The 28,000-nt window shown below is 39.8% G+C and overlaps 1 protein-coding gene across 2 annotated transcripts in view; it reads left to right on the top strand.

Annotated features, from left to right (window-relative positions):
• Positions 1 to 28,000, top strand: part of LOC124288139 (MAM and LDL-receptor class A domain-containing protein 1-like) — a 44,718-nt gene that overhangs the window by 4,612 nt on the left and 12,106 nt on the right. Inside the window, exons 3-15 of one of the 2 annotated variants that reach the window (XM_046724707.1) lie at positions 2,579 to 2,670; positions 15,577 to 15,610; positions 17,287 to 17,333; positions 17,704 to 17,748; positions 19,366 to 19,441; positions 20,052 to 20,169; positions 20,790 to 20,965; positions 22,117 to 22,341; positions 22,970 to 23,146; positions 23,628 to 23,792; positions 24,179 to 24,281; positions 25,613 to 25,766; positions 27,064 to 27,163. In XM_046724707.1, coding sequence (XP_046580663.1) covers positions 2,599 to 2,670; positions 15,577 to 15,610; positions 17,287 to 17,333; positions 17,704 to 17,748; positions 19,366 to 19,441; positions 20,052 to 20,169; positions 20,790 to 20,965; positions 22,117 to 22,341; positions 22,970 to 23,146; positions 23,628 to 23,792; positions 24,179 to 24,281; positions 25,613 to 25,766; positions 27,064 to 27,163 — 1,492 coding nt within the window. In that variant the 5' untranslated portion in view covers positions 2,579 to 2,598. Of the gene's footprint in view, positions 1 to 2,005; positions 2,671 to 15,576; positions 15,611 to 17,286; positions 17,334 to 17,703; positions 17,749 to 19,365; positions 19,442 to 20,051; positions 20,170 to 20,789; positions 20,966 to 22,116; positions 22,342 to 22,969; positions 23,147 to 23,627; positions 23,793 to 24,178; positions 24,282 to 25,612; positions 25,767 to 27,063; positions 27,164 to 28,000 lie in introns of those variants that run through there. The other variant, XM_046724708.1, reaches the window with a different exon arrangement.

The raw sequence follows: 28,000 nt of genomic DNA, 5'->3' as shown, positions 1-28,000 counted from the left end.
TACTGGACAAAATAAGTTAGGGATATTGGTATTTCTATCATTGATATTTTATCAGTATGTCAATGAATAAATAGATCATTATTCATAATTTCAAAATTTACATATATCCCTAACTATTTTTGGTCCAGTATAGATTATGACACGAAAACCTACTTTTCTTCTGCACCTTCATTTTCTCAAAACCTTTTCCTCGCTAGACATTTCCTCGCTAGACATTTCCTCGCGTAAAGATAATGAATCTCTGGAAAGCCAGCCCTAGTGTCATCCATTAACATCTTTAGTGCACATGCATTGTGTGATGGACATAACGTTATTAGCTGTACACCTAGTATAAAGTAACATATTGCCTCAATGATTCAACGGGAATTCAACATGGCCCGTATCTCTCATGCATTAACGCATGTGCTCCATTTTCTCTTTTGGTTTTGCGGAACAGTTCATAAAACTCATCCAGTACTTTTCTTTCTCACACAAGGGATTATTTCACCGTGTGTATGTTACTGTTATTTGTAAAACATCTTTGTCAACTATTCACTTAATTGCATGACAAAATGCAGATTCTTTGAATTCCCCATGTACATCCCCGCTAGAATATTATACAATAGATTTGTTACTTTCATACCAGAACTGAAATGTGCAAAGCGTTAGGCGCTCTGACAGTCGCATATCTAGTGGTATGCTATACATACGTCAGTTATCTATATATTATGTTAGACTGGGTTTAGGTGCGGTGTGTGTGCGACTTGGTCTCGGTAATACAGGCAAGGCTATATCACACACCTGTCAAAGTGATTGTTTCCTAGCTATTGTCTCCTTCTTATCCGAGGTGAGACGCCAGAAGCAGTCTAACACATAGCGTCGATTTTCCTCACCATCCACAGAACACCGTATTTTACAGTCTACTCGGGCTCACACTGACGTCAACCTATCGTAATTCGACACACTTGCATTTCAATGCTGTACCTATGTAAAACTAGGGTTAAACTCGGTTCAAAGGTGTCGTTCGTAATAAAACGATAAGCTGTTAACAAAATGTTTAAAGTGATAATTGTCTTACTTTAAAAAACCAAACAACACAATTTCTATGCACAAGTTAACTTTTTGTAGAAATAATACGCTCAACTGCGATTCTGCTAAGTATCATAAGTAAATTAATTGTTTTCTCTTAATTACGACTGTTATAGCCTGTCCACATTTGTATCCAATAGTTACGCGCCTTCGACAGCCACACACTGTCGTCTGGCTGCTTGACGTGATGCATCTCAAACTGACATGGTCAAGACTTACACATTTCACATTATTTCAAAAATTGTCTGTATTGTTTCATTGTTGTGAGATCACGACTACTCACGAATATCGTTTCAATGTCATCGTTAATGTATTTCGATTCCGTATTGTTACTCGGTACCGAGGTGACTAATTCGCCGAAGAAGCAAAGTAGGCAATTGTCTACAGTACTTTGCTCGCACCTGTTCAAACGCTCTATCAGTAGGTTCACAACACAACACACATCCCCACATCCCAGTTGTTGACTATTGTCATTTTGTCAAAGTATTTTGAAACGCATCGAGTTGATTTAAGTTCTTAAGCTAAAGAAATATAATTAATCAAATCATCCCATTGGCTGATAATTATACGTTTCATCGATTATATATTTAATATCGAACGCATCACACAAATATAGATTGTGGCAGAGATTCTAAACATCAACACAATGTAAAGTTTTAAAACATATTTCTCTATAACCTGTTATATAGGCACAATTTTTTTCTCATTCTAATACATTTCCAATATATTTATAAATCTGATGTTGGATTCTATTTAAATTTTGTTCTAAATTTAGCAAATGCGTAAAAGCTATACGTATAAAGGATGTTTATCCAATGTACGCATTACACAGTTAAATATACGTAAGTGCATAGACAGATCCTTCGTAAAATACTTAGTTAACACAGCCTAGCTTCTCTGAGGGTAATCTTTAACCCTTTAAACAATCATCCGCAAACAATCAGGTAAACGCAATTTGCCCGCTCTAACTGGAAGAGTACAGGAAACATGTCTCTCAGAGCAGACTCGTGGAAGCCGGTCTCGCACACCTGTCTACTTCTCAGAGATCTTTGAACTGGCGCCAGACCCATGCACGTAATTCACTTCTATGGCATCCTGGAGAAGCGCGTGTTTATTGTGTACACATAAAGTATGCCACAGCACACAACAACGACGGACTATCACGCTGCTTGGCCGTTACTGTAGCCGTCGCAGTTACTGAGGGCATCGGACGTCCGTGACCCCCTCGCCGTACAGAGATGGCTCGAATTGTTAATCGTTGTAGGCAACTTAAACTTCTTCAGACGGGAGAGTAAGGACTGAGATTTGAGGATTGGATTGGAGATAAAGCACACTGGGTGATTGATTATCGTTTAATCCGGTGATTATGGAGGCTGCCCACTTCCAGTTCGTGCTAGACACCTGAATGTGAAAATATGATCCTTTAGATTAAATACCTGCTGTCATTAGGATACGATTGTGTTACTGATTGGAGAGCCAACGTGACCACTTTGGTTTTTATGACTTCCAGGAACCAGTCGCAGAGTAAGGATGAAGACATATCTAACGACAATAATAGCACTCATAGCAACTTTGGAATATGTTGATACATTCCCAATGAAGGTAAGTCCTAAGAAATGTGTAACTGTTAAGTGAGTGAGTATCAGTACGTGGTCGTTAGTGTGCGTGTGCGTACGTGTGTGTGTGTGTGTGTGTTTGTCTCTATCTTTCTGTGCTTGTGTGTGTGCGTGTATGTGTGTGTGCGTGCGTGTATGTGTGTTTGTCTCTCCCTTTCTATATGTGCGCGTGTGTGTGTGTGCGTTGTCTGACGCCTCTTTTCAATATTCCACTATTGTTAAAGAACATTCAGAATTATACATAAAATATCACAAATATTATCGTGAGGCTTACCATCACATGAAGTATATCATCCCCGCTCTGATCTTACATATTCAGCGTATAAAGGATACATGATTTACCTAGGTACAAGGAACATACAGAAAGTGAGTGTAAAATGGATACATGTGGTTCTTGAGTACTATAAGTACACGTATAGACCTACCGCTTCTGGAACGCACTCGCTCGATGTTATTTTAATTCAATGCTTTCTCAAGACATTTTAAGTCACACTGACTACCCTTGAAACGTCCTGAAATAACTTGCCTGCTTCGCAATAGAGCACTGACAGAGTGAGTGTGGTATTTTGCTACTGCCACTGGTTGCTGAAAGGATTCCATTCTTCATACATTATTGGTGTACATGTTTTGGTACATCGTTAACATTTCACAAATCAGTAAGGATTTGTATTATCGTAGATTAAGCTGGCATTTGTTTAGGACATCACGGTCAAACTTCTCAGTACAGCACGTATTTATCATTAACATGTGATGAGGCATTCACCTGCATTGGGTGTGCAAAGTGTTTATGAGTTAAAGATAGATAAGATGTTGAAAAGAAGTAGAACAGAAATTGGAGGAAATGAAATTTAGTTTTACCACTGGTGTCAGAATAGGTAGCTAATATATGACTGAAATACCATGCGTGTATCAACAAGTGTTATAAACGTATTTACCAACAGTCTACAACAACAGAAATAATGACTCCTTACGTATATTGTTAGCCAGTTTGTAGCACTAACATAGGAATGTTCACTCCTTGCATTTATCATTACTATAAACACATGCTTATTACACCCAACACATGCTCATTACTCTCAACACATGCCCATTACTCTCAACACATGCCCATTACTCTCAACACATGCTAATTACTCTCAACACATGCTAATTACTCTCAACACAGGCCCATTACTCTCAACACATGCTCATTACTCTCAACACATGCTAATTACTCTCAACACATGCTAATTACTCTCAACACAGGCCCATTACTCTCAACACATGCCCATTACTCTCAACACATGCTAATTACTCTCAACACATGCTCATTACTCTCAACACATGCTCATTACTCTCAACACATGCCCATTACTCTCAACACATGCTCATTACTCTCAACACATACTAATTACTCTCAACACATGCTAATTACTCGCTAAACACATGCTTATTACTCTCAACACATGCTAATTACTCTCAACACATACTAATTACTCTCAACACATGCTTATTACACCCAACACATGCTCATTACTCTCAACACATACTAATTACTCTCAACACATGTCCATTTCTCTCAACACATGCTAATTACTCTCAACACATGCTCATTACTCTCAACACAGGCCCATTCTTCTCAACACATACTCATTACTCTCAAACACATGCCCATTACTCTCAACAGATGCTCATTACTCTCAACACATGCTCATTACTCTCAACACATCAACACTCATTACTGCTCTCAACACATGCCCTCATTACTCTCAACACATGCATGCCCATTACACTCTCAACTCTCAACACATATGCCCATTACTCTCAACACATGCTCATTACTCTCAACACATGCCCATTACTCTCAACACATGCCCATTACTCTCAAACACATACTCATTACTCAACACATGCTCAACACATGCTCATTACTCAACACATGCTCATTACTTTCAACACATGCTCATTACTCTCAACACATGCCCATTACTCTCAACACATGCATGCCCATTACTCTCAACAGCACATACTCATTACTCATCTCAACACATACTCATTACTCAACACATACACATCAACACCCATTGCTCTCAACACATGCATTACTCATCAACACATGCTCATTACTCTCAACACATGCCCATTACTCTCAACACATGCTCATTACTCTCTCAACACATGCCCATTACACATGCCCATTACTCAACACATGCCCATTACTCTCAACACATCAACACATATGCCCATTACTCTCAACACATGCCCATTACTACTCTCAACACATGCTCATTACTCTCAACACATGCCCATTACTCTCTCAACACATGCCCATTACTCTCAACACATACTCATTACTCTCAACACATACTCATTACAGCACATACTCTCAACACATGCTCATTACTCTCAACACATACTCATTACTCTCAACACATGCCCATTACTCTCAACACATGCTCATTACTCTCAACACATGCCCATTACTCTCAACACATGCCCATTACTCTCAACACATGCTCATTACTCAACACATGCCCATTACTCTCAACACATACTCATTACTCTCAACACATGCTAATTACTCTCAACAAATGCCCATTACTCTCAACACATGCCCATTACTCTCAACACATGCTCATTACTCTCAACACATGCTAATTACTCTCAACACATGCCCATTACTCTCAACACATGCAGATTACTCTCCCCACATGGCTATTGCAGTATTCTCTGTAAGCTACAATGGCGTGAAATCAGCCAACCATTGCCCATGGGAGGAACACAGTTGTACACGCATCTATAATAATCCCTGACGCAAGTATCTTACTGAGTAATCTAGTTAATTTAATCTTTAGAAGTCGACCTTAATTTATCATGTCGCCTAAAAACAGAGTGTTTTAGTCTGTTCCTGTCTCTACGGTGGAACTCCCCCTCTGTCTTGTGCAACATTTCATCATTTCTCAGTGCGTTCGTCTCTGATTAAGATGAAGTTGACCTGCCTTTAAATGCTGCCTCGAAACTTTCACCTGGGAAAAGCACTCCGCCCTCTGACCTGTAGTGATGGTTGCAGTGAAATCTTGACTTGGGAGATATAATTGTTGAGTTATTTGGTCAAATCCGGTTTTCAAGAGTGTACTTTCTTCTACCAGGCAGTCCTTTACTAAGACCTTTACTTTGAATCATTATTAAGACATTTATGTAAATACTTATGGCACGCGTATGTGAAAAGAGAACTGTTCCTCAGTTCACAAATGAAACAATGATTTCGAAAAGTATGTAAATATGTATATAGTGTATACATTCATGTGGCCTACATACTGAATAAGCACTTGATTTGGATAAATTATGTGTTAAATGGCAGTTCAAGTGAAGCAAAGCTGAAGTGTTCCTGTACTCAGTGAAAAATGCAATGTATTTAAAAATGATATACCAGTTCAAATGTAACTATAACCAGATCAATATTATTATGATTCACTGATCCCACGTGATTTAAAACCATGTTAATAATTATCATAACTGAGACATAAACATTAAAGTATACATGAGAAAATTGGTTTTAACAAAACATTTACATGTTGAAAACGTTATTAGGCTGAACCCAGTGTCCGACACACCCCAAACAAGGTCATGCCCAGTATTAGTCTGTCATACAGACCCTGAAGCAAATATATCCAAGAAAACCCATTAAGTCTAGAACTGACTGACTGACTGAGTTTGGTTTTACGCCGCTTTTAGCAATATCCCAACAACATCACGGCGGGGGGACACCAGAAATGGGCTTCACACATTGTACCCATGTGGGGATTCGAACCCGGGTCTTCGGCGTGACGAGCCAACGCTTTAACCACTAAGCTACCCCACCGCCCCTCAAGTCTAGAAAATGTGGCAAGTCTACTCTGAAAATGAAGAAAGTCTCAGGGCTCCTTTTCATTATATTTTATTTGTTTTCACTATGAGCTTTTTTTCTGTAAAATATTATCATTTCAGAGACTAGTTGTTAGTCTAGGTCTATAGCACATCTATGATACCCGTATCACAAGCTTCAACATGTCTTGCTTGTTGCTGTTCTAGGCACCGTCAAACATGGGTGTACGCTTTCTTTTTTCCTGGCACTGATGCAAATGTATGCTTCAATACACTGTAGTGTGTGAGGGAAAAAAGGCTTCTTTCATTACAGCATTGCCTGTGGTGTTTGTCGGTTGTCAATAGTTTTAACTTAATTCCATCTGTAATTAAAACAAAATAATAGTGTTTTCAGTGTATTAAATGGTGTTAGTTTCAGCTCAATTTAGCACATTTTATTAAGCAGCAAGCACACAAACTAACTCCCGGGGATACCGTGAAGCTCACGTGTCGCGTTATGTAAGATGTGTCTCACCAACCAATGTCCACACCTATGATTCGTTTTAAAATTCAAGGCTGTCATGTGGAATGGCTGCCGGAGCTCCCAATGTAAACATGGGTAATTTTCTCAACTGTGCGAACTAAACGAACTATTTTGTCCACCGTGTTTGCGAAAGCCTAATCACGACCTTTAAAGTCATCGCAGGAATACCTGCATGGTGGGGCCGTGGAATGAGAAGCTGGGGCAATGAGAGATACGAATACCCCGCATTGTTAGCTGCATGTAGCACATGTCTTTCACTGATAGTTAAATCGTAAAACGTAGTTAAATCTCGGTTAAACTGCATGCTTTGAAAGACTAATTTCTCCTGAATAAATAATGTCAAAACAAATACTAAAAAACGCATTTTAGAACATCCATGAAATTGTCAAAGTTGAAACCGCAACAGGTCTTTGGAAGATTGCTAGATGGCATCGCTGAATTGCAAATGCACACGCATGAATAAACACACATGCATACCCACGCATAAGGACAGGCATGCACCAGTGAGTGAGTTTAGTTTTACGCCGCACTCAGCAACAGGTACGTTCAGAGACAGGCCTATCCGCAGGAAATGCTCACACGTATAGAGATGTCTCAAGACACAGGAACCCATGGAGACGCGCACACACGCAGGCAATGCTCACACGTATAGAGATGTCTCACGACACAGGAACCCATAGAGACGCGCACACACGCAGGTAATGCTCACACGTATAGAGATGTCTCACGACACAGGAGCCAATAGAGACGCACACACACGCGGGCAATGCTCACACGTATAGAGATGTCTCAAGACACAGGAGCCCATGGAGACGCGCACACACGCAGGTAATGCTCACACGTATAGAGATGTCTCACGACACAGGAGCCAATAGAGACGCGCACACACGCGGGCAATGCTCACACGTATAGAGATGTCTCAAGACACAGGAGCCCATAGAGACGCGCACACACGCAGGTAATGCTCACACGTATAGAGATGTCTCACGACACAGGAGCCAATAGAGACGCGCACACACGCAGGCAATGCTCACACGTACAGAGATGTCTCAAGACACAGGAGCCCATAGAGACGCGCACACACGCATGCACTAGCAAAGACGTAGAATTAATGTGTATCAGTCATACTGAAATGCACATCTCAAATCAATATAATTGTAGCGTACAAAGAATGTATCAGATCAGATGTGTCAAGAGGATTTTTTTAGTTAGCCATGTTTCGATTTGCGCCTTCTAACATACAAAAGAATGTATCAAAAACTGATTATTCGTATGTTGATCAGATGCATCAGACGGGTTTTTTAGTTAGCCATGCAGCTATTTGCGCCTTCTATCGTCTATTTGTTTCTATTTCTTCACAATTATGTTCGTTGTTTTTCCTGTCTTCATGTAACACGACTGTACCTACAAAGGGCGACGTTCAATCTAGCCTACTCTTTAGACGTGCGATCATGTATTGCTAGCTGTTCCAATATTTCATACAAAATGAAGGTTTTTCAGGGAAGGGTGTTGGAGTGTATTGACAGAGATATTATCTCAACACTGTGGAAATAAGAGATTGTAGACGTCGATAAATTCCCTTATCGGAAATGTTCTCAATAACCTGTGGTTTGAAGAGGGACGAGTCGGTGCTCGTTACTGGGATGACATCATTCCCTATTTACGTTGTTTATGATATCGATCACTGGATTTTCTGGTCCAGATTAGATTCTTTACATATCTAACCTGACAAAGCCTTTTGTGAAGCAAGTCGACGTTTTCTTCAGGGATCTCCAATCTCACTGGGATTCCTTTTCAATTTATAAACCGTTACATGTTTCTATCAAAATTATGTAAGCGTTAGTCAAACCCGATCGTGTAGCTGGGATATTGCTGAACAACACACAATCATCTTGGCTTAGCCTAATATTTAACAGTCTCTATCCCAATTCGTTAATACATCAAATCGAAATAGTGACTATATCGTTTACACTGTGTAACTATGTAGCTGTAGTTCCTGGCGGGTTCACAGGACAAATACATTCTCATAATGACATTCCTCATATCCTTATATGGCACCTAATGTGGCGCCTTTTGTGGCGCCTTGAGTGGCGTTAAACGAACAACACACTACACACAGACACGAGACCTTATTAACATTGGCTGGTTGGTTGGTTGTTGTTTAACGCTACACTCAGCAATATTCCAGCTATATGAAGGCGGTCTGTAAATAATAAAGTCTGGACCAGACAATCCAGTGATTAACGTCATGAACATCGATCTACGCAGTTGGGATACCATGAAATGTGTTAACCAAGTCAGTGAGCACTTACGAAGTGACGTTATAGTGAATAAGACACCGGTTAAATGATGTTATAGTGTATAGACATCGTTAGTTGGTTTAATGTAGATAAGCATATAGACTTAACATAACATATACACAGACACCGGTTAAATGATGTTATAGTGTATAGACATCGTTAGTTGGTTTAATGTAGATAAGCATATAGACTTAACATAACATATACACAGACACCGGTTAAATGATGTTATAGTGTATAGACATCGTTAGTTGGTTTAAAGTAGATAAGCATATAGACTTAACATAATACACAGATACCGGTTAAATGATGTTATAGTGTATAGACATCGTTAGTTGGTCAATGTAGATAAGCATATAGACTTAACATAACATAATACACAGATACCGGTTAAATGATGTTATAGTGCACCTGTTGGTTTTATCGTAGATACGCATAGATCAGCGACTTACAGTTTTACAATTGTGAACTGCACGTAGGGGTAAATATTAATTCATATTGAATTAGAAATCGTTCATCTACTGGAAGTACATAATCAGATATTACGTTCAACAGGACGTTCATTGAACAAACTGCACGGTGGTAATAACAAACGAAGCTGTGTATGGATCCCAGTTTATACACCTATGTATGAGTGAGTGAATATGGTTCTACGCCGCTTTTAGCAATATTCTAGCAATATCACGGCGGGGAACACCAGAAAGGGCTTCACACATTATACCCATGTTGGCGAATCGAACCCGGGTCATCGGCGTGACGAGCGAACGCTCTAACCATTAGGCTACCCCACCGCCCCTCTTTGTCTGTAGAACTTTGCAACAAAGGAGCTCAGAGGGTGAGTGAATGTTGTTTATATATATATGAAGACATTGTATAGCAGCTATGAAAACAGTTAGTACATGTTACATACGTTTTATTAATTATTTTAATTATTTTTTTTTATTGTTAACAATAAAAATATGTTACATACTTACTCATATTACAGATACAAATGAGGCGGCAAATATCAAATATCTAATTCCGATAGTATGCAGCTTGGTTTGTTGTTAAACGCTGGCGATTGTGAGTGAGTGAGAGAGTTTAGTTTTACGGCGGTGACACCAGAAATGGACTTCTCATTGTACCCATGTGGGGAATCGAACCCGGGTCTTCACCATGACGAGCGGACGCTTTAACCATTAGGCTGCCCCGCCCCCCAATAATCAATTAAACTCCAGGGAACGAGAAAAAAAATACTTCAACATTTGATTTGACGCTAACGTTATCAAAGTATTACTAGGCTGAAAACAGTCACTTGAGGTACATAATACAACTTGGATATCCCTGTAGACACATCACCATCGACTAACATTGGGTATTGTCAGTCTAAGGGAGTATACTTTCTTTTGACAGAATCAATACAAGTGATGAATAGACTATGGCTGAATCGTCCTCACAATACTGATTTGATTGCATGTAACCGACGTATAATCTGTCTGTATCAAGTGATAATGTGTGGGGTTCAATGTTAATAAAATGTCAATAATGCCATATTCGTGATGCCTCAGCATCTACACAATTGTATTAATTAGAACGAACTGTTTAAAAATAAAGCATTCACTGTGATGACCATGTTCAAATTGAAATTTTATACCACTTTAATTAGAAATAGCAAACACAATGCGGTGACCAAATATGATTTGCGGTAGGCGTGATGGGAATAAGTAATTTTGTCTGTGGTTTTACATTACATTGTCAAGTAATCGCTCAGCAGCGTTATTATTCAGATCCAGGAATGCACACCAGGTTTACAGGCCAGAAACTAATTGTATATTTTCCTAGGTGGTCGTTAACCCTTCACCTCAACGCCATGTATATAGTATGTAAGCCCTAACGGAAACATCTTACTCAGATGTAATGGAGCATTTTACTTTCATATCGTATGTTAAGGTATATATATATATATATTTATTCCTATATATATATGCACGTGTGTGTGTGTGTGTGTGTTTGTGTTTGTGTGTGTTTGTGTTTTCCCGGTGTACCAGTAAGGACTAGAATCCCACTGTGTCAGTGTGCCCGAGTTTAATATAGGTATTCCACCTGGGCATACTAACCTGACTCCGAGCCGACCAATCTTGGTTTTATCCCATACATGCCAAGCACCAGGAAGGGAGCCAGTACCATGTTTAAATGTCATCTGATACGCCAGCGTACTGAACCCTGACATTCCATGCAACATAATGGATAGATCCTATACATGCCGCAGACTTGTATAACTGAGGAACTTTTAAATCAAACATATTTGCAACATGGTTATGTCATTATGGTGTGATGGGGAATATTCATTTAAAAGTTCTCAAAATAACACATTTCCGAAGAACTGGTTTGCTGCATAGCTAATCACGAAATGGGAAAGTTAAGAGGAACACGTAGGACTCCAAGTAATGAGATACACAGACTGTAAGCTGATAGACCCACGGACCCTCCGGATACATTGATAAATATAAATTAGAATGGTTAAAGTTGTCAACTGACTGCCTGACTGACTGAGTTTGGTTTTACGCCGCTTTTAGCAATATTCCAGCAACATTACGGCGGGGGACACCAGAAATGGGCTTCACACATTGTACCCATGTGGAGATTCGAACCCGGGTCTTCGGCGTGACGAGCCAACGCCTTAGCCACTAGGCTACCCCACCGCCCCTAAAGTTGTCAAGGGGTATAAGACACTAGAAGTATATCCTCACTTTGCTACCATGTTTCATGGGATTAACAGTTACCGTGTTAATGAAAGCACCAAACAACAGCCACGTCATCAAACAAAATAATACATGGTGTCTTGGCTCCTCATGATTCATACCTAAGTTGGACATTTAACGCCCAGTTGGAACATTGCAGTGAGGTAACCTAGTGGTTAAGGCGCCTGCTCGTCACGCTGAAGACCCAGTTCGATTCCCCATATAGGCACAATGTATGAAGCCCGTTTCTGGTGTTCCACCGTGATATTGCTGGAATATTGCTACGAGCGGCGTAAAACAAAACTCACTCACTCTACCATTCTTACATCACAGGAAACTGTATGTGAGAATCTCTGTCACTGATAAATTCTGAAGCCTGTTTAATGGGGGGAGTATTGTATTTATATGAAATCTGATATATATGTAAATGACATATAGGTGGTGTGCTTGCTTGCTATAGTCATTGTTAGTCCTAGCCCACTGAGATAACATTGCCACATGGATACCTCTCTCATACAGTCTTCTTACTTCAACCCACCAGTTCTTATTTTATCATCTTAAAGCCGAGGGCAGGACATGAAAACAACAGGTAGTTTCTTTCATTTGGATTCGACCACCGAGCCTACATTCTCCGAGGAGACGCTGTATCCACTAGACTCTAGTTCATGAGTACGAGTTAATGACTTGTAATAAAGGACAATATAAGACAAACAGCTAAACAGGTAATTCCCGTCTCCTCACGTCTGGGGTCACGATTGACTTAGTAGGCTAAGGCGTCCCTGTTCGCTTCCCAGAGGTAGTTATGACCCTCTGATCAGGGCCCCGTTTCACAAAGTGATTGTAGCACTATACTCCCATACTTTAACATAGACTTACGAGAGTCGTAGCGCTGCGACCGCTTTGTGAAACGGGCCCCTGGTTGGTCCAGGCCGTCGTTGTACAAAACAACTTTAGGGCAACGACAGTCGTAAGTCTATGTTAAGGTATGGAAGTTACGATCACCTTAGCCCTAAGATTGCTTTGTACAACGGCACCCTGATTGTATTCCGTACTTTATCAGCATCGTCCTCATCTTTCACCACAGCGGAAAACGTCTAAGACCCGCGTCACCACGCTCTTCCTCCACATCAAGCTGGCGTGCTGATGTACGACTCTCGTAAGTCTATGTTAAGGTATGGAAGTTACGATCACCTTAGCCCTAAGATCGCTTTGTACAACGGCACCCTGATTGTATTCCGTACTTTATCAGCATCGTCCTCATCTTTCACCACAGCGGAAAACGTCTAAGACCCGCGTCACCACGCTCTTCCTCCACCTGGCGTGCTGATGTACGACTCTCGGAAAACGATCACCTTAGCCCTAAGAGACGGCACCCTGATTGTATTCCGTACTTTATCAGCATCGTCCTCATCTTTCACCACAGCAGAAAACGTCTGGACCCGCGTCAGCTCGCTCTTCCTCCACATCAAGCTGGCGTGCTGATGTAACAGATATAATAGCCAAGCATCATGAAGTCAAACTCACTCGTCCACACTTATATCCGTCAAATGAACGTTGAACAGAAAGCTGCTTCATTACTAACAAGTCATCCGAACCTGTCACTAACAGTAACTGACAATAATTACCACCTTCTTATAGATGTGTACTCAAAGGCAAAACCGTAACCGTTTGTTGCGTCCCCTTTAAAGTGCATTGGTGTTCAATTTAGCTGTCACAGTTGTTTAGAGGTGTGTATTTTTTCAAGCTCGGATTCATTACGCATTAAAACGATATCAATCCCTTATGTAAAGCAATGTACGACATGTTTTTATCATTTGCTATCAGGTCATCTATATGTATATATACTGGACAAAATAAGTTAGGGTTATTGGTATTTTTATGATTGATATTTTATCAGTGTGTCAATGAATAAATAGATCACTATTCATAATTTCAAGATTTACATATATCCCTAACTATTTTTGTCCAGTATGTTTGATCACAGTTACTTTCGCCTTTAAGCATAACCAAAATATTTAAAAAATGAAATATTCTTAAACAGACAGCATGTTCAAACATTCTGTTCTTTACAGATTATAGCATTATATCAGGCAGAGGTTGTTGAAAGTAGGACAAGCTTCACCAAACAATATGTCTCAGAGACGGAATAAAAGGTATCATCCTTTTCAAATGGTCACGGCTGATAAGCCCCCAGATTACGTGTATTTGACATTCAACCCCAGATAATAACCAAACAAAGCATCGGTGTATTTATTAACCGTCTGCACGTTGGATTCGGGTTATTTTGCAGTTTGTCAATGAAAGTTTTTGGGAGATGAGCACACAAAGACTTGACTAAGTGCAACTTCCAAGTTATGTCGCAATGCCCTCTATGAAATAGATAGTCAGGCATTCTTGATTTAAAATCGTGATTTGTTTTAAATGGATACGTGCCAGAGTCAATTTCAGGGGTGTATGTTTGTTTGGGGCGTTGGAAATACTGGGAGTGCAATTCCAACTAATATTGACATAACTTAAGCTGTATTCGCCAAGGAAAACATGCACAATCCACCGTATACTTGCAAAAATGGAGTACAAGTATTTATATAAATACGTATTATTTAAATATTTTGTTTGTTATTGTAAACGTGCACGAGAGTTCGTATCAATCAGCAACATTAATAACTAAATGTACTTATAATGTGTCACAGTCTGATGTGTGTTACGTGAACCAGGCACATGGACTAGCGAATGAATTGTTGGCACGTTTGAAGGTATAACGATTGATATACCTGGTTGGATGTTCAGATAGTCATGTTAATGAGCTGTTCGACTGTATCAGTGTCGTGAGTTAGACTCTGATTGTATTTTTGTAAGTGTGTGAAAGTATTAATGCTGATTTCCACCATTTAGACACACGACAATGGCTTATAAGTTACATGAATTTAGTTCTCGTAAAACCTTAAAATCAAGGGCCCCGTTTCACAAAGCTCTCGTAAGGCTAAGATCTCGTAACTGTTCTCGAAATGAAATGTTAGGCTGACGAGTGAGTGAGTGAGTGAGTTTGGTTTTACGCCGCTTTTAGCAATATTCCAGCAATATCACGGCGGGGGACACCAGAAATGGGCTTCACACATTGTACCCATGTGGGGATTCGAACCCGGGTCTTCGGCGTGACGAGCCAACGCTTTAACCACTAGACTACCCCACCGCCCCTTAGGCTTACGAGAGCTTTGTGAAAAGGGTCCGAGCATAATTGATTTTGTATAGTGTAGACACTCATGTAGACAAGATTGAAGGGATGTTCCAACAAATGTAGATTGATTCGTGATGTTTGCTAACTGGTTCATCATGCAACAATAAACCCTTGACCATGAATGATTGAACTGACCTAAGGGTGAACGTTGCCATAGATACGTACATAAGATTACATGGATGTGGAGATATGATTTCATTTGCATTTTATGTCTTCAATGTAAATACTTAATAGATATCTATTTAACAACTTTGTTCCCTGTTGTTTTCAGAATGGGAGGGAAATATACCCAGAAGAGAATGCAGGTAAGTAATAGTAGGACTTACTTTACAGATAACGGACATGGGACAAGAGAAATTTCTGTGTTACACTAATATATTCTCAAAATTTTGTCGGAACTACAGAGTTACATAGTTTCAAACGATATATTATCGTATTCGAGTTAACGATATCAACGTTTTCGAGTTTTGATATCAACGTAATCAAATTATTGATATCGGCGTATTAGAGTTAACAATATCATGATATTCGAATTTAGGTTATCAACGTTATTAACAATATCGACGTATATTCGGGTTATCGATATCAGAGTATTCGAGTAAAGAGTGTCACTGTAAATAAATCTGTAAATTGGTAGGCGTAGCTTTGCTGTTTGTTGTTTAACTCCGAACATGTATGACGTCAACCTGTAATTAATCGAGTCTAATCTGACCTAAAATCCCCGGATGTAAAGCAGATTAAAGGAACTGTACTGAATCAATATCGCAATAATCCCAAGACAAATAATAAAGTTAACAGGACAAAAAAATATGAAACATCCCATGTTGTCACCACGGAATATATACTACCATTTTCTACCAGCAAACAGTGTCTGTCTATATTGAACAGTCGTATAATACGGGACTATAATATGTTCTCCTAACACGTGAGGGTTTACTGTTCTATTATTATTGTTACATCACAACGTATGGTAAGGATTTACAACTTCTTTATTATGTACAACACGACGTTTCTGGGCTACTTCCTGCCCATTCATTCACCTACAGTACAGAAGTTGTAAATCCATACCATACATTGTGATGTTACCTTCCAACATCTAAATGCTCATCAAGCATCTATTATTATTGTCTTATAAGAATATACCAAGGATTATGCTTTGTATTGTTTCATACTGTTAGGATTGTTATCAATATGATTTGTTGTACAACATTTTGTGTCATTTCGTGAAACATGTAAGAGTGCCTCTCAGTAAGCATGGAGCGTTCATTGGTATGCACACATTAACATGGGTTAGCATTGATATGCACACAGTAACATTCCTTCATTGGCATGAAGAGTTCATTGGTATGCACACAGTGACATGCACACATTGAGCATGAAGTAGTTCATGCCAGTAACATGCCAGCAGTGAGCATGAAGAGTTCATTGGTATGCACACAGTAACATGGCTAGCAGTGAGCATGAAGAGTTCATTGGTATGCACACAGTAACATGGCTCTCAGTGAGCATGAAGAGTTCATTGGTATGCACACAGTAACATGGCTCTCAGTGAGCATGAAGAGTTCATTGGTATGCACACAGTAACATGGCTCTCAGTGAGCATGAAGAGTTCATTGGTATGCACACAGTAACATGGCTCTCAGTGAGCATGAAGAGTTCATTGGTATGCACACAGTAACATGCCTAGCAGTGAGCATGAAGAGTTCATTGGTATGCACACAGTAACATGGCTCTCAGTGAGCATGAAGAGTTCATTGGTATGCACACAGTAACATGGCTCTCAGTGAGCATGAAGCGTTTATTGGTATGCACACAGTAACATGCCTAGCAGTGAGCATGAAGCGTTCATTGGTATGCACACAGTAACATGCCCTCAGTGAGCATGAAGCGTTCATTGGTATGAACACAGTAACATGCATTCATCTGTACTCTTGTGAACATATCTACCATTGGCTTAATGTTTTCAATGATATATTTTCAGATATTGATTCTGTGTTTCTGTCCGAGGGAGACATTGTGGTTGACTTGGTAAGTCCCAATAGTAAATGTTCACATACAAACCGTCGTGTCATTTCAAACCTACATTATACGTTAATGTATACATAAAACAGATATCTGTAACATCATGAAGTCCAATACATATACACTTCGACGCATGAAAAAATATACGACGATTTATTGTTTACGTAATTTTTTAATTGTTTTGATACGACTTTTTAATATTCACAAAAAGCTTCTAGTATGATTAGTATCGATTGAAAACGCTTCTAGTATGATTGGTATCGATTGAAAAAGCTTCTAGTATGATTAATAACGACTATTCGCCTCAAACTCGTCACCAACCCTATCTGTCACTTGTTGCTAAACTGATGTTCACGTGTTTGTTGGATCTCGGAAGGTGAATGACATGTTTGGGATGGTACGGAAAAGAAGACAACCTAAGGTGCTATTCTGTAAGACTGGCCTGTAGTGTCTCTCTTGTCCTGCACGTCACGTGACATTCAGCATCAAATCAGCTTGTTTTATTTGTAGTAAACATGTCTTTTTTTGTTTTCTGTTGACCCAGCATGTTTACTTTCAAATGGTCATCTACAGTAAACAAAATTAACCTTAAGGCATGTCTAGATTTATTACCTTCTGAAAATATACTACCCAAACGAAGTAAAGAGAACCCTATTGTTTCAAATTAGTAGCGTTCAACAGATATGGTCGAACAGTCATCGGCAAAATCGGGTTTCCTTTTTCTGTGTGGTTTAACTCGTCATTATTTCATCAATCAGAATAGAACGTTTTTAATTGAGTATTCGGAACACATATTATATATGTGTAAACTGATCATCCATGTGTTGATTACAACTGGTCTGGAAATAGTAAAGGTAGTCTGTGTTGCTCCCATTCTTGTGTTAGCATTCCCGTGTACACCTCCTGTTTCAATCTTGCATGGAATCTACATGCCACACAGAACGTCCGTGTTCCTAGCATTTCCCTTTGTGTTTTACGTCCGTAACCTTGATCTGGAATGTTTTGTGCGTTCTGTTTCTGTGTCGTGCACATGTGCATGTTTCGAATTTTCTGTTTCAACACGATGCACTTGAAATTGGTTTTGGTCCAGATATACATCCCCTTCCAATCAAGAGCCCATTAAGTCAATCCATTTCTACTCAGGTGGAATTTATTACTCTGGTAGTAGTGGAACATCGCCGAGCAGCGCTGAAAGCAACGCTATGTGAGTGATGTTTGCAGTAGCAGATGGAATCGCGATATATGATATTCCTGGAAACGTCTCTCATGAATGGAGCATGGTTTACTGAGGAAAGGCGTTTTTTACCCGAAATGTCAGACCGACCTTGAACCGCGTTAACAACCTTATTACCATTGTATATGTCGGTTTCTACAGACAGTCTGACTATTAAGATGTCGGTATAGCCAGAGTTCGCTGTGTATCACACTCTGCCTACGAACATTCTATTGGAGGTTCTTGAGTACGTTTCAGACATATGTCTGTGGTTAATGACAGTGGTGATTTCTTAAGGAAAGTTAATTACGTTTAACTGTGCAATAGTTCCACTTATGTGCGGAAGATATAAAACAAAATATCTTAAGTGGCATGTCCTACTTTCAATGTACCTCTTTCAACATTCTTTGTAAATCACGGAAAAACAAGATTAATTTCTTATTCTTTGTCGAATCAGCACGTTAATGTAAATTAACACTTAACAGAATGATTATCAGAAAACAACCCAAGCATGCGCAGAATTAACCAACCCGCATCCATTTAGAAATAGAAAAGCATTTTAATGAATGAAGTTTGAAATCATGGCTAAATAAATCGTAAATTTATTATTACTTCTATTTAAATATTTTTTTAAAACTAAGTGAAATGTAAGTTTGATCACATGATCCTTAAAACGCTATACGCTTTTATATGGCTTCTACCGATATATATTCTGATATATCAACCAATCGAAACGCGGCCAATTGTCTCCCCATTGTCACAAACATTCTGCGCGAGTTATGATAAAACGCCACCTTTAACATGTATACCGTTATCCATTGACAGAGACGCAATGCTGTGAGAGATTTGTACGGAACATGGCTCAACAGAACAGTTCCTTATGAAATACAGAGTTCCTATGGTAAGTGCATGTGTACCAAGAAGGAGATGCAGAAATCTAGGCTGTTTCACGCCTTCACACCCTCAGCTTTAAATATCAGGAGGTGCATCGTAGTGCTCTTTTCAGGTTATCCAGTCTTCAATTACACTCTGGCCCGCACTTCGGTTGTGGGTGTTACATATTTCTACTTCCTTGCTTTAATCTCTGTCGCTTTTATATAATACGAAAATACAAACATGAGGTAAACGCGTAGGGTCTGGTTGTCTCGATGTTAAATCATAGGGATGTATACCTTACATTATCAGTTTTTTGACCAAACAATCTTCCAGTTACCAGTGCCATGTTGGTAGTTTTTGTTATTTAATGTCCAACACAGCAATGTTCCAGCTATATGGCGGCGGTCTGGAAGTAATCGAGTCTGGATCAGACAATCCTGTGACTGACATCATAAGCATCGATCTATGCAATTGGTATGTGAAGTCCTACATCCATTAAGTCAACGAGCCTCACCACCCGATTCCGTTAGTTGCCTTTTACGACAAGCATGGGTTGGTGAAGACCAACACTGACCAGGACGTTCACGGAAACAGTGGGATCACGTAAACTACCATCATAATCATTGTCATTTCAGATGATCAACAACGCCGTGAAATGCGAATGGCCATGGAGGAATTCGAGCAAAAAACGTGTGTCCGGTTCCGACCCCGGACTATCGAGCCTGATTACATTCGAATTCTGCCCGATGGGGGGTAAAATCTTTGTTTCTACATCGCTCTACGTTATACTGAATCTTTTGTCAGCCAAATGTCCCCCAAAATCGACAGTGTCGAGAAGTCCCGGGTGCCTTAAATTCATATTCATTACGTAAATCTTATTTTATGAATGGCATTAGGTTTTTGTGATTTGCTTGACTTTTTGATAAATTGGTATTATAAGTGGATCGCTGTTACATAATGTTTTATAACATCAATTCGTTTTTATGTGTACAGTGTTTTAAAGCACAGAGATATATACTCGTGGCATCATAAATTATGGAATTCCTGTATTATGAATGACATAACAATGAATACAATGAATACCAGTGTACTTGTTGTCATTTCCATGTACAGATTTTTATTTTAGTACAGATGATGGCGTGGTAACTTTATCGAAAATATAGTAACTTAATAGTTGAAAACAAACGAAAGGAAACAAATGCCCGAAGCCTATTCTAACACATTATTCATGAGCTTAGGAGCATCTGTTCAGTCATGCAATAGTCATATCTAGCAGAAGCACTACAATTCAGGGTATGGGGAGGTTTGAGCAGTTTTGTTTCACCCAATTTCTACTATCATGTCTGATTATTTGATCTGTTTCCTACATACAGCTGCTCCAGTTCAGTGGGTCGGAAGGGCGGGAAGCAGAAGGTGTCTATCGACTCCAACTGTGACAACAAGGGCACCATCATGCACGAGCTGATGCACGCTCTTGGGTTCTGGCACGAGCATAGCCGACCTGATAGAGACCACTATATCACCATCATGTGGGATAACATAGCTAAAGGTGAGCAAAGTCGACCTGATAGAGACCACTATATCACCATCATGTGGGATAACATAGCTAAAGGTGAGCATAGTCGACCTGGCAGAGATCACTATATCACCATCATGTGGGATACCATAGCTAAAGGTGAGCATAGTCGACCTGATAGAGATCACTATATCACCATCATGTGGGATAACATAGCTAAAGGTGAGCATAGAGGACCTGATAGAGATCACTATATCACCATCATGTGGGATACCATAGCTAAAGGTGAGCATAGAGAATGTGGGAGGACCTGATAGAGACCAATCACCATCATGTGGGATAACATAGCTAAAGGTGAGCATAGATGACACCATCATGTGGGATAACATAGTTAAAGGTAGGACCTGATAGAGATCTCTATATCACCATCATGTCGACATAGCTAAAGGTGAATAGAGTGAGATCACTATATCACCATCATGTGGGATAACATAGCTAAAGGTGAGCATAGTCGACCTGATAGAGATCACTATATCACCATCATGTGGGATAACATAGCTAAAGGTGAACATAGTCGACCTGATAGAGATCACTATATCACCATCATGTGGGATACCATAGCTAAAGGTGAGCATAGAGGACCTGATAGAGATCACTATATCACCATCATGTGGGAAAGCAAATAATGTAAGGAAGCCACACCCTTGACAATATTACGTTACATATTAAATCTTTGAAGGACATTTAGAAGTGGAATACATAAGAAAAACGAGATTATGGATGTCAACTTCTTTATTGTGAATAACACACAAGAAAGAAGTTATTCACAATAAAGACGTTGACATCCATAACTCTTGCTTTTCTCACGTTACATATTGTTATCCTTAAACTGTACCCTAAATGTTACTCTCGTTTCCTTTACTGCACCTTGTTATGTGCCTCTATGTTAAACATTAAAGGTGACGTTTAACCACCCCTTTTCCCCTAAGCTTCATGCATGATAAGCTAATTATTGGAGGACACGATTCCTGATAACGTAGTGGGTCTTCTTGTGTTGGCTTGTACAAGGTTAGATCCGAGTTCGATTATATTAATTGCCGCAATATCTGAAGTCAATTACCACTGTTTACACGATACATATATTTATAACGCATGAAGTGTATAAGATTCATAACGATTTCCAGAACACGAGGACAACTTCAAGTCTTACTCCTCCGACGACATCGACACCCTCGGAGCCCCCTACGACTACGGCTCCATCATGCACTACCGCAACAACACCTTCGCTTTGGATAGGTCCAAGCCGACCATTCTCTCCAAATTCCCGCTACCTAGAGGTGTGGTCATGGGTCAGCGAGAGCACCTGTCTGACATCGATATTGTCAAGATCAACAGGCTGTACAGATGTAGTGAGTATACAAGTGTATTCCCAACATCACAGCGGAAAGGACTGTGAACTTTGGTGATAGAAATGTGTGGTCGATGGTACTTCAGACAGAAGAGGCTCTTGGGTCAGAAACAAGAAGTAATGCGCTATTGTGATCACCGCCAAAGTGTAATGTAAACTAACGACCTTGGGTAAAGTAAATAGAAAGATGACTAAATAGTGAATAGAAATAAATTCATATAGTTGTCAACTTTGTTTTTCGTTTTACGCTCAATTGCACGTTTTACAGCATGAGCATTGATCTACGCAATTGGGAACCGATGACATGTGTCAACCAAGTCAGTCGAGCCTCACCACCCGATCCCGTTAGTCGCCTCTCACCACAGGCATGGGTTGCTGAAGACCTATTCTAACCCGGATTTTCAGGGGTCGATTGTTTACTGTTGACGTATTCGATAGTATATGCACATAAACGAACACAATAGTATCATATCAAATGTGAACAAAGCAGCTGAAGAGAGATTATTATAGGGCGCCGGAATGTCACGTTGTACTCTGTTTCCAATATTAAATTTCTTCGAAATAAATACTTCATAAATTCATTTTTTTATGATGTGAGATATCTTCAACTACTGGTGTCCACTCCCCAGATATAACTCACTGCCCCGACGCGGGCATCCCCAAGAATGGCGTCCGAGTTGGCGACGACTTCAAGGTGTCGAAGACGGTGAAGTACAAGTGTCAAACTGGCTATTCTCTGGTGGGAAGTAACGCACGGTTCTGCATGGACCTCGGGGACTGGACTGGCAACTTCCCAGTCTGTCTGCGTGAGTAGAAGCTGTGTGTGGCATCCTGGTGTTAGAGAACCTCCAACTACTGGAGTTTCTGGCCAGTCTCCCTTTATGCCATAACACCGTATGTCACTCTGAATTCATTTTGAACACCTTCAGATCATTTACCATTTGTTAATTGGACAGCAGGTGACAAACCGAGTTCGAATGCTTTTTTCAATCATTGTTACCCAACAATGTAAAATATCAGGTACGTTTGGTCCTCTAGTTACCTACATATGTTAACATTACCTCTCCACTTACAGTGACTAGTCAGGGTAGTGGGATAGTCTAGTTGTTGCAGCCTTGGCTCCTCACTCAGACTAATCAGGTTCGAATCCGAACACTAGAGTACAGTATGTAACTCATTGGTGTGCTGCCCTGTTTAATGGCTGACACCTGTTAATGGCGGCTTTAAGCCTGACTCACTCACACATGACGTAACGTCGTTACCTGGACAATGTGCCATCGTTTTCAGCCTCGTACAAAGGAGGTTACCTTCACTACTGCAACTTTGACCAGGGGAACCTGTGTGGCTGGAAGCAGGACTACACTGACGAGCAGAACTGGACCCTCCACAACCGCAGCACGCCGTCAGACTCTACCGGACCCAAGGCAGACCACACTATGGGGACGTCAGAAGGTAGGGCCTCGTTATCAGCCTTGACACTTCCTACTAATCTGTGATGCACTGATTACAAACATTATCGTGTGGTATGTTAATGTATCTGCTATAGTCTTCGAGGCGTTGTTTAAATATATTCGACCCAATTTTTACAATTGGATTTATTTTTATTGTTGTTAGTGTTGCCTTTGAAGCCATTATCTTATGATGTCTTTAACACTATGTGATAGGGTCATTCTTGGAATTTCATATTTGTATGTCAACACTAAATATATCTCATGGCTCTGTATGTGGTATTTGTATATCATTGTTATATGTACCTCATGGTACTGTACCGGATATGTGTGTATCATTGCTGTCACAATGTTAACACTCTGAAACACTTCTTACCTACATCTCTTCAGGTTACTACATCTACCTTGAGAGCTCTACACCATGCAAGGAGGGCGATCGCGCCAGGCTTATCTCCCCTACTTTCAGCTACCTGGGAACCAAGGCATGTCTTGCGTAAGTGTGTGAGAGAAAACATATTTCATTGCTACAGTTTATGATTTTACAATATATTCAGATATTGCATCACATGAACACTATGCAATTATATGGTCATTGAGAGAGAATGAGTCAGTGAGTTAGTATTTAACGTCATCTCAGCCATATCGCATTGAGAGAGAGGGGCGGTGGGGTAGCCTAGTGGTTAAAGCGTTCGCTCGTCACGCCGAAGACTCGGGTACAATGTGTGAAGCCCATTCTGGTGTCCCCCGTCGTGATATAGCTGAAATATGGTTAAAAGCGGCGTAAAACTGAACTCACTCACTCACTCACTCATTGAGAGAGAAACTGAAAAGTAATTGCATAGCTTTATTCATAAATTGATGTCCACATACACATATTGTAAATGATTTAGTTACATAATTAAACATGTATACAAACGCACGTCCCACCCAAGGCCTGGGTAACATGTATCCTTGAAACTTGAGATAATGCTTTGATATCAAGTAAGAAAAGAGGTTTTTAGTATAGGAGATCCCAGCTCAACAGCAATACAAGTACATCAGTGGTTAAGAGAACAAGTAGCCCAGATCCACATGTACCCACATAGTTAGGCTCATAAAGTCAATAAGTAACTAGAATACAGAAACATATGTATGTGCTAGATAGTTGGTATGAACAATTGCAGAGACCTATTTCATTATCGGCATTCTCAGACTTTGTTCGAATTTAATATTTTCCTGACTTTTCTTTGCTGCTTGTAAAACTGTCGCCGTCATATGAATAGCCAGTGATTTTATAAGCGGTATTGATACTTTTAAATATATTGTTTATAGTTTGAACAGCTTTGATTCCATCCACGAAATAAGAACGTGAGGATGTTGTGAATACATATTTTGTAGAAAGATTTCCTAAGAGTTTTACCAGTGTTATCATGCCGCAAGTGGCGAAGGAAATACAACCTCTGTTATAGATTAGATCTGTATTTGCATTACAAGTAAGTTTACGGCTTTGACTACTATGTTGTGCTGGGAGTCCGGCCTACTGATACAAACTTGATAAAAATACTATAATTCATCTGCTACATTATCAAATTAGACTTTTAGTTCGTGCAATTGGAAATGTCGCAGGTCCCATGTTTATAGTTTCGCATACGATTGTTCAAATTTCATTGATTTGGAGCTTATACGAAAATATCATCACTGAGTGAAACATCAAATTAGGTTTATCAGAGTGAGGGTGGCCTCATATTAACTTCATCAAATAACGCAACGAATACAACCGTCGTTCTCGGTATTGAGATATATATATATATATATATATATTTATATATATTGTATTTGTGACAGGTTTCACTACCACATGTACGGCAAGACTATGGGGACGCTGAACGTCTATCAGAGAGTCGGCGGCAAGAACGTACCCAAGTTTTCCCTGTCTGACAACCACGGAACCAGCTGGCACATGGCGGTCTTCGTCCTGGACGACTCAAGCAGCTTCCAGGTACACTGCAGCATACTGAGTGGACATGTACCCAAATATACAAACTCAGCATTAAGGCTAAAAAGTCTGCCCATTGTGCCTGTCATCTGGCGTTTCATATATACATCCATATAACACACAAACGCACGCGCACACACATACCAAAAACCAACAACACACCAAAACGCACACACACAAAACGCACACAGACAGACAATCTCCCAATCTAGTACAATAAATCTACTAGAATATACTTAGTATTGTAGTTTGCGCTTCAACTCGGCATTGCAATATCTATACTGAGGGTAATGGGTATATGTGTATTTTAGATTTCAATATGCAGGAATGACAAACGTACGTTCTTGTAACAAAACACAATGTATCTCGAGTTGTAGAAGTTGATTTAGAGTTTTACACAGATCTTGATTTAATCCAGTATATCAAACCGAAACATGAATCTCATTAACCTATTCAGACAATGACCTACTTTTCAGCCGATCCGAATTTTCTCGTGTGAAAGTGAAAATAGACATCACAAACAACTATGGTTACACTGAATTCCAATTTCTTGTTTCATAAGAAAATGGTATTTACAAATGAATTTTAATTTTAAACTTTAATAACATCGTATTTCTATATTTTATGGTGAGGTGTAGGCAGCATGACCTTAACTAAGACGTCACAGACTGCCCCTGTTTGATGAGGTCGTAAAATGATTCACAATGCATCTGGCACACTGGTTACACCTGTTATGTGTGTTTTTTGCGCTTATTCAGTGTAGTTCTGTAAAGCACAATGTGATTGATATAATACCAAGTCCGTACCAGACCGCCAAACTTTTCTAGCGGGAGAGCCTCGTTTTGAGATTTTCACGATTTCCAGGTTTCCGTTTATCAGAGCTCGCTGTACGACAGAGCAGGCTGCACGATGTGTTTGCAAGGATTAGAAGGGGCGTAGTGTTGCACTATACAAATTCTTAGATGTATCAAATAATACTAATTAATAATTATGTATCCAGTTAAATGAATTGGTCCCAAAATTCTGGACTGGTTATTGTACTAAGTTCCGCAATAGAACGGGAGCCAGTCAACAGGAAACGAGACTATTGTGTAATCCATGTTTTGATTTGACTGTATATCTCATTGTAAGCATGAGCAATTCCAACCCATGTCTGCGCGATAATCAGCTATGCATCCCATCACCTGTTGAACAAGGCCTAATACGCGTATGACTATAAAAACTAGAAACAAAAACAACGAATGAAAAACACTTTGTATCATCGAGGTTCGGTCTGAAACTGTTGTATATATTTCATAAGCTGGTGATCGAGGCGGTGGCCGGAAGCAGCTTCAAGAGCGACATGGCCGTCGACGACATCGTTGTTGGATCCTGCGACAGCCTATCAACACTTGTCAACGGTACTGGTACCCATATAGACATGTCGATCTTCACTCGGCTACAGTAACTGTTATGCACTATAATATATATTCATACTACTCAAAGGTTGCTAGGAACATGAACAAAAGGAATCATTTGTCGGGCAGTCAAAGGGAAATACCAATAAAAGGTGTTCAAGTTTCAGTGTATATATGAATGTATACCTATGTATTTGTGGGAATCAGATCTGAGGCATGATGTATGGTCATGAACGTAATACAAAGATGTATACATCAACATTGAAGCTATAAAACACTCAAATGAACGTGTGAGTGAGGGTGTTAGGTTTGGCGCTGTTTTGAACCAAACATTCAGCTACATCACAGCGTGTGAGGTTGATGTGGTAATAAAGTAGATCATGGACGTTTTCTACTTTGATGAAACCAAGAGTTGCGGTCCTGACAAATCTGGAAACATAATTATGGGAAAACCAAGACTCGTACCAACGGTCATAGGTTTCTGGATCCTTAATGGACTCGACGCAACTCGCAACCTAATATGATTTGGACACTGGTGCTCTCTAAGTCGTCCGTTACCAAGAGGTCCCAAGAAAGAAAGTCAGGAGAACGAATCACAAAAAGAACACGAGAAGCATCCAATCACAATCTTTCAGTAAGAAGCCATATTTATACTATGTGTGTATCGTACCACGGACACGAGATCACATGACAGTCAGATCTTGTATACTTCCTCAACGTGTAAAACAAAGTGCAAGAGGCTGCTATAGATCTGATTCCCACACTGACATACAACCAGTATCATTGGAACCAACACTGAAGTGACCATTTGCTGTTAAATATACACGTCAACCTTTCAGA

This window comes from Haliotis rubra, unplaced genomic scaffold, assembly GCF_003918875.1.
Source record: "Haliotis rubra isolate DU_JTF1 unplaced genomic scaffold, ASM391887v1 Scf412, whole genome shotgun sequence".
Classification (NCBI taxonomy): Eukaryota; Metazoa; Mollusca; class Gastropoda; order Lepetellida; family Haliotidae; genus Haliotis; species Haliotis rubra.
The sequence above is the reverse complement of the archived record's forward strand: the minus strand, read 5'-3'. Positions and strand labels throughout refer to the sequence as shown.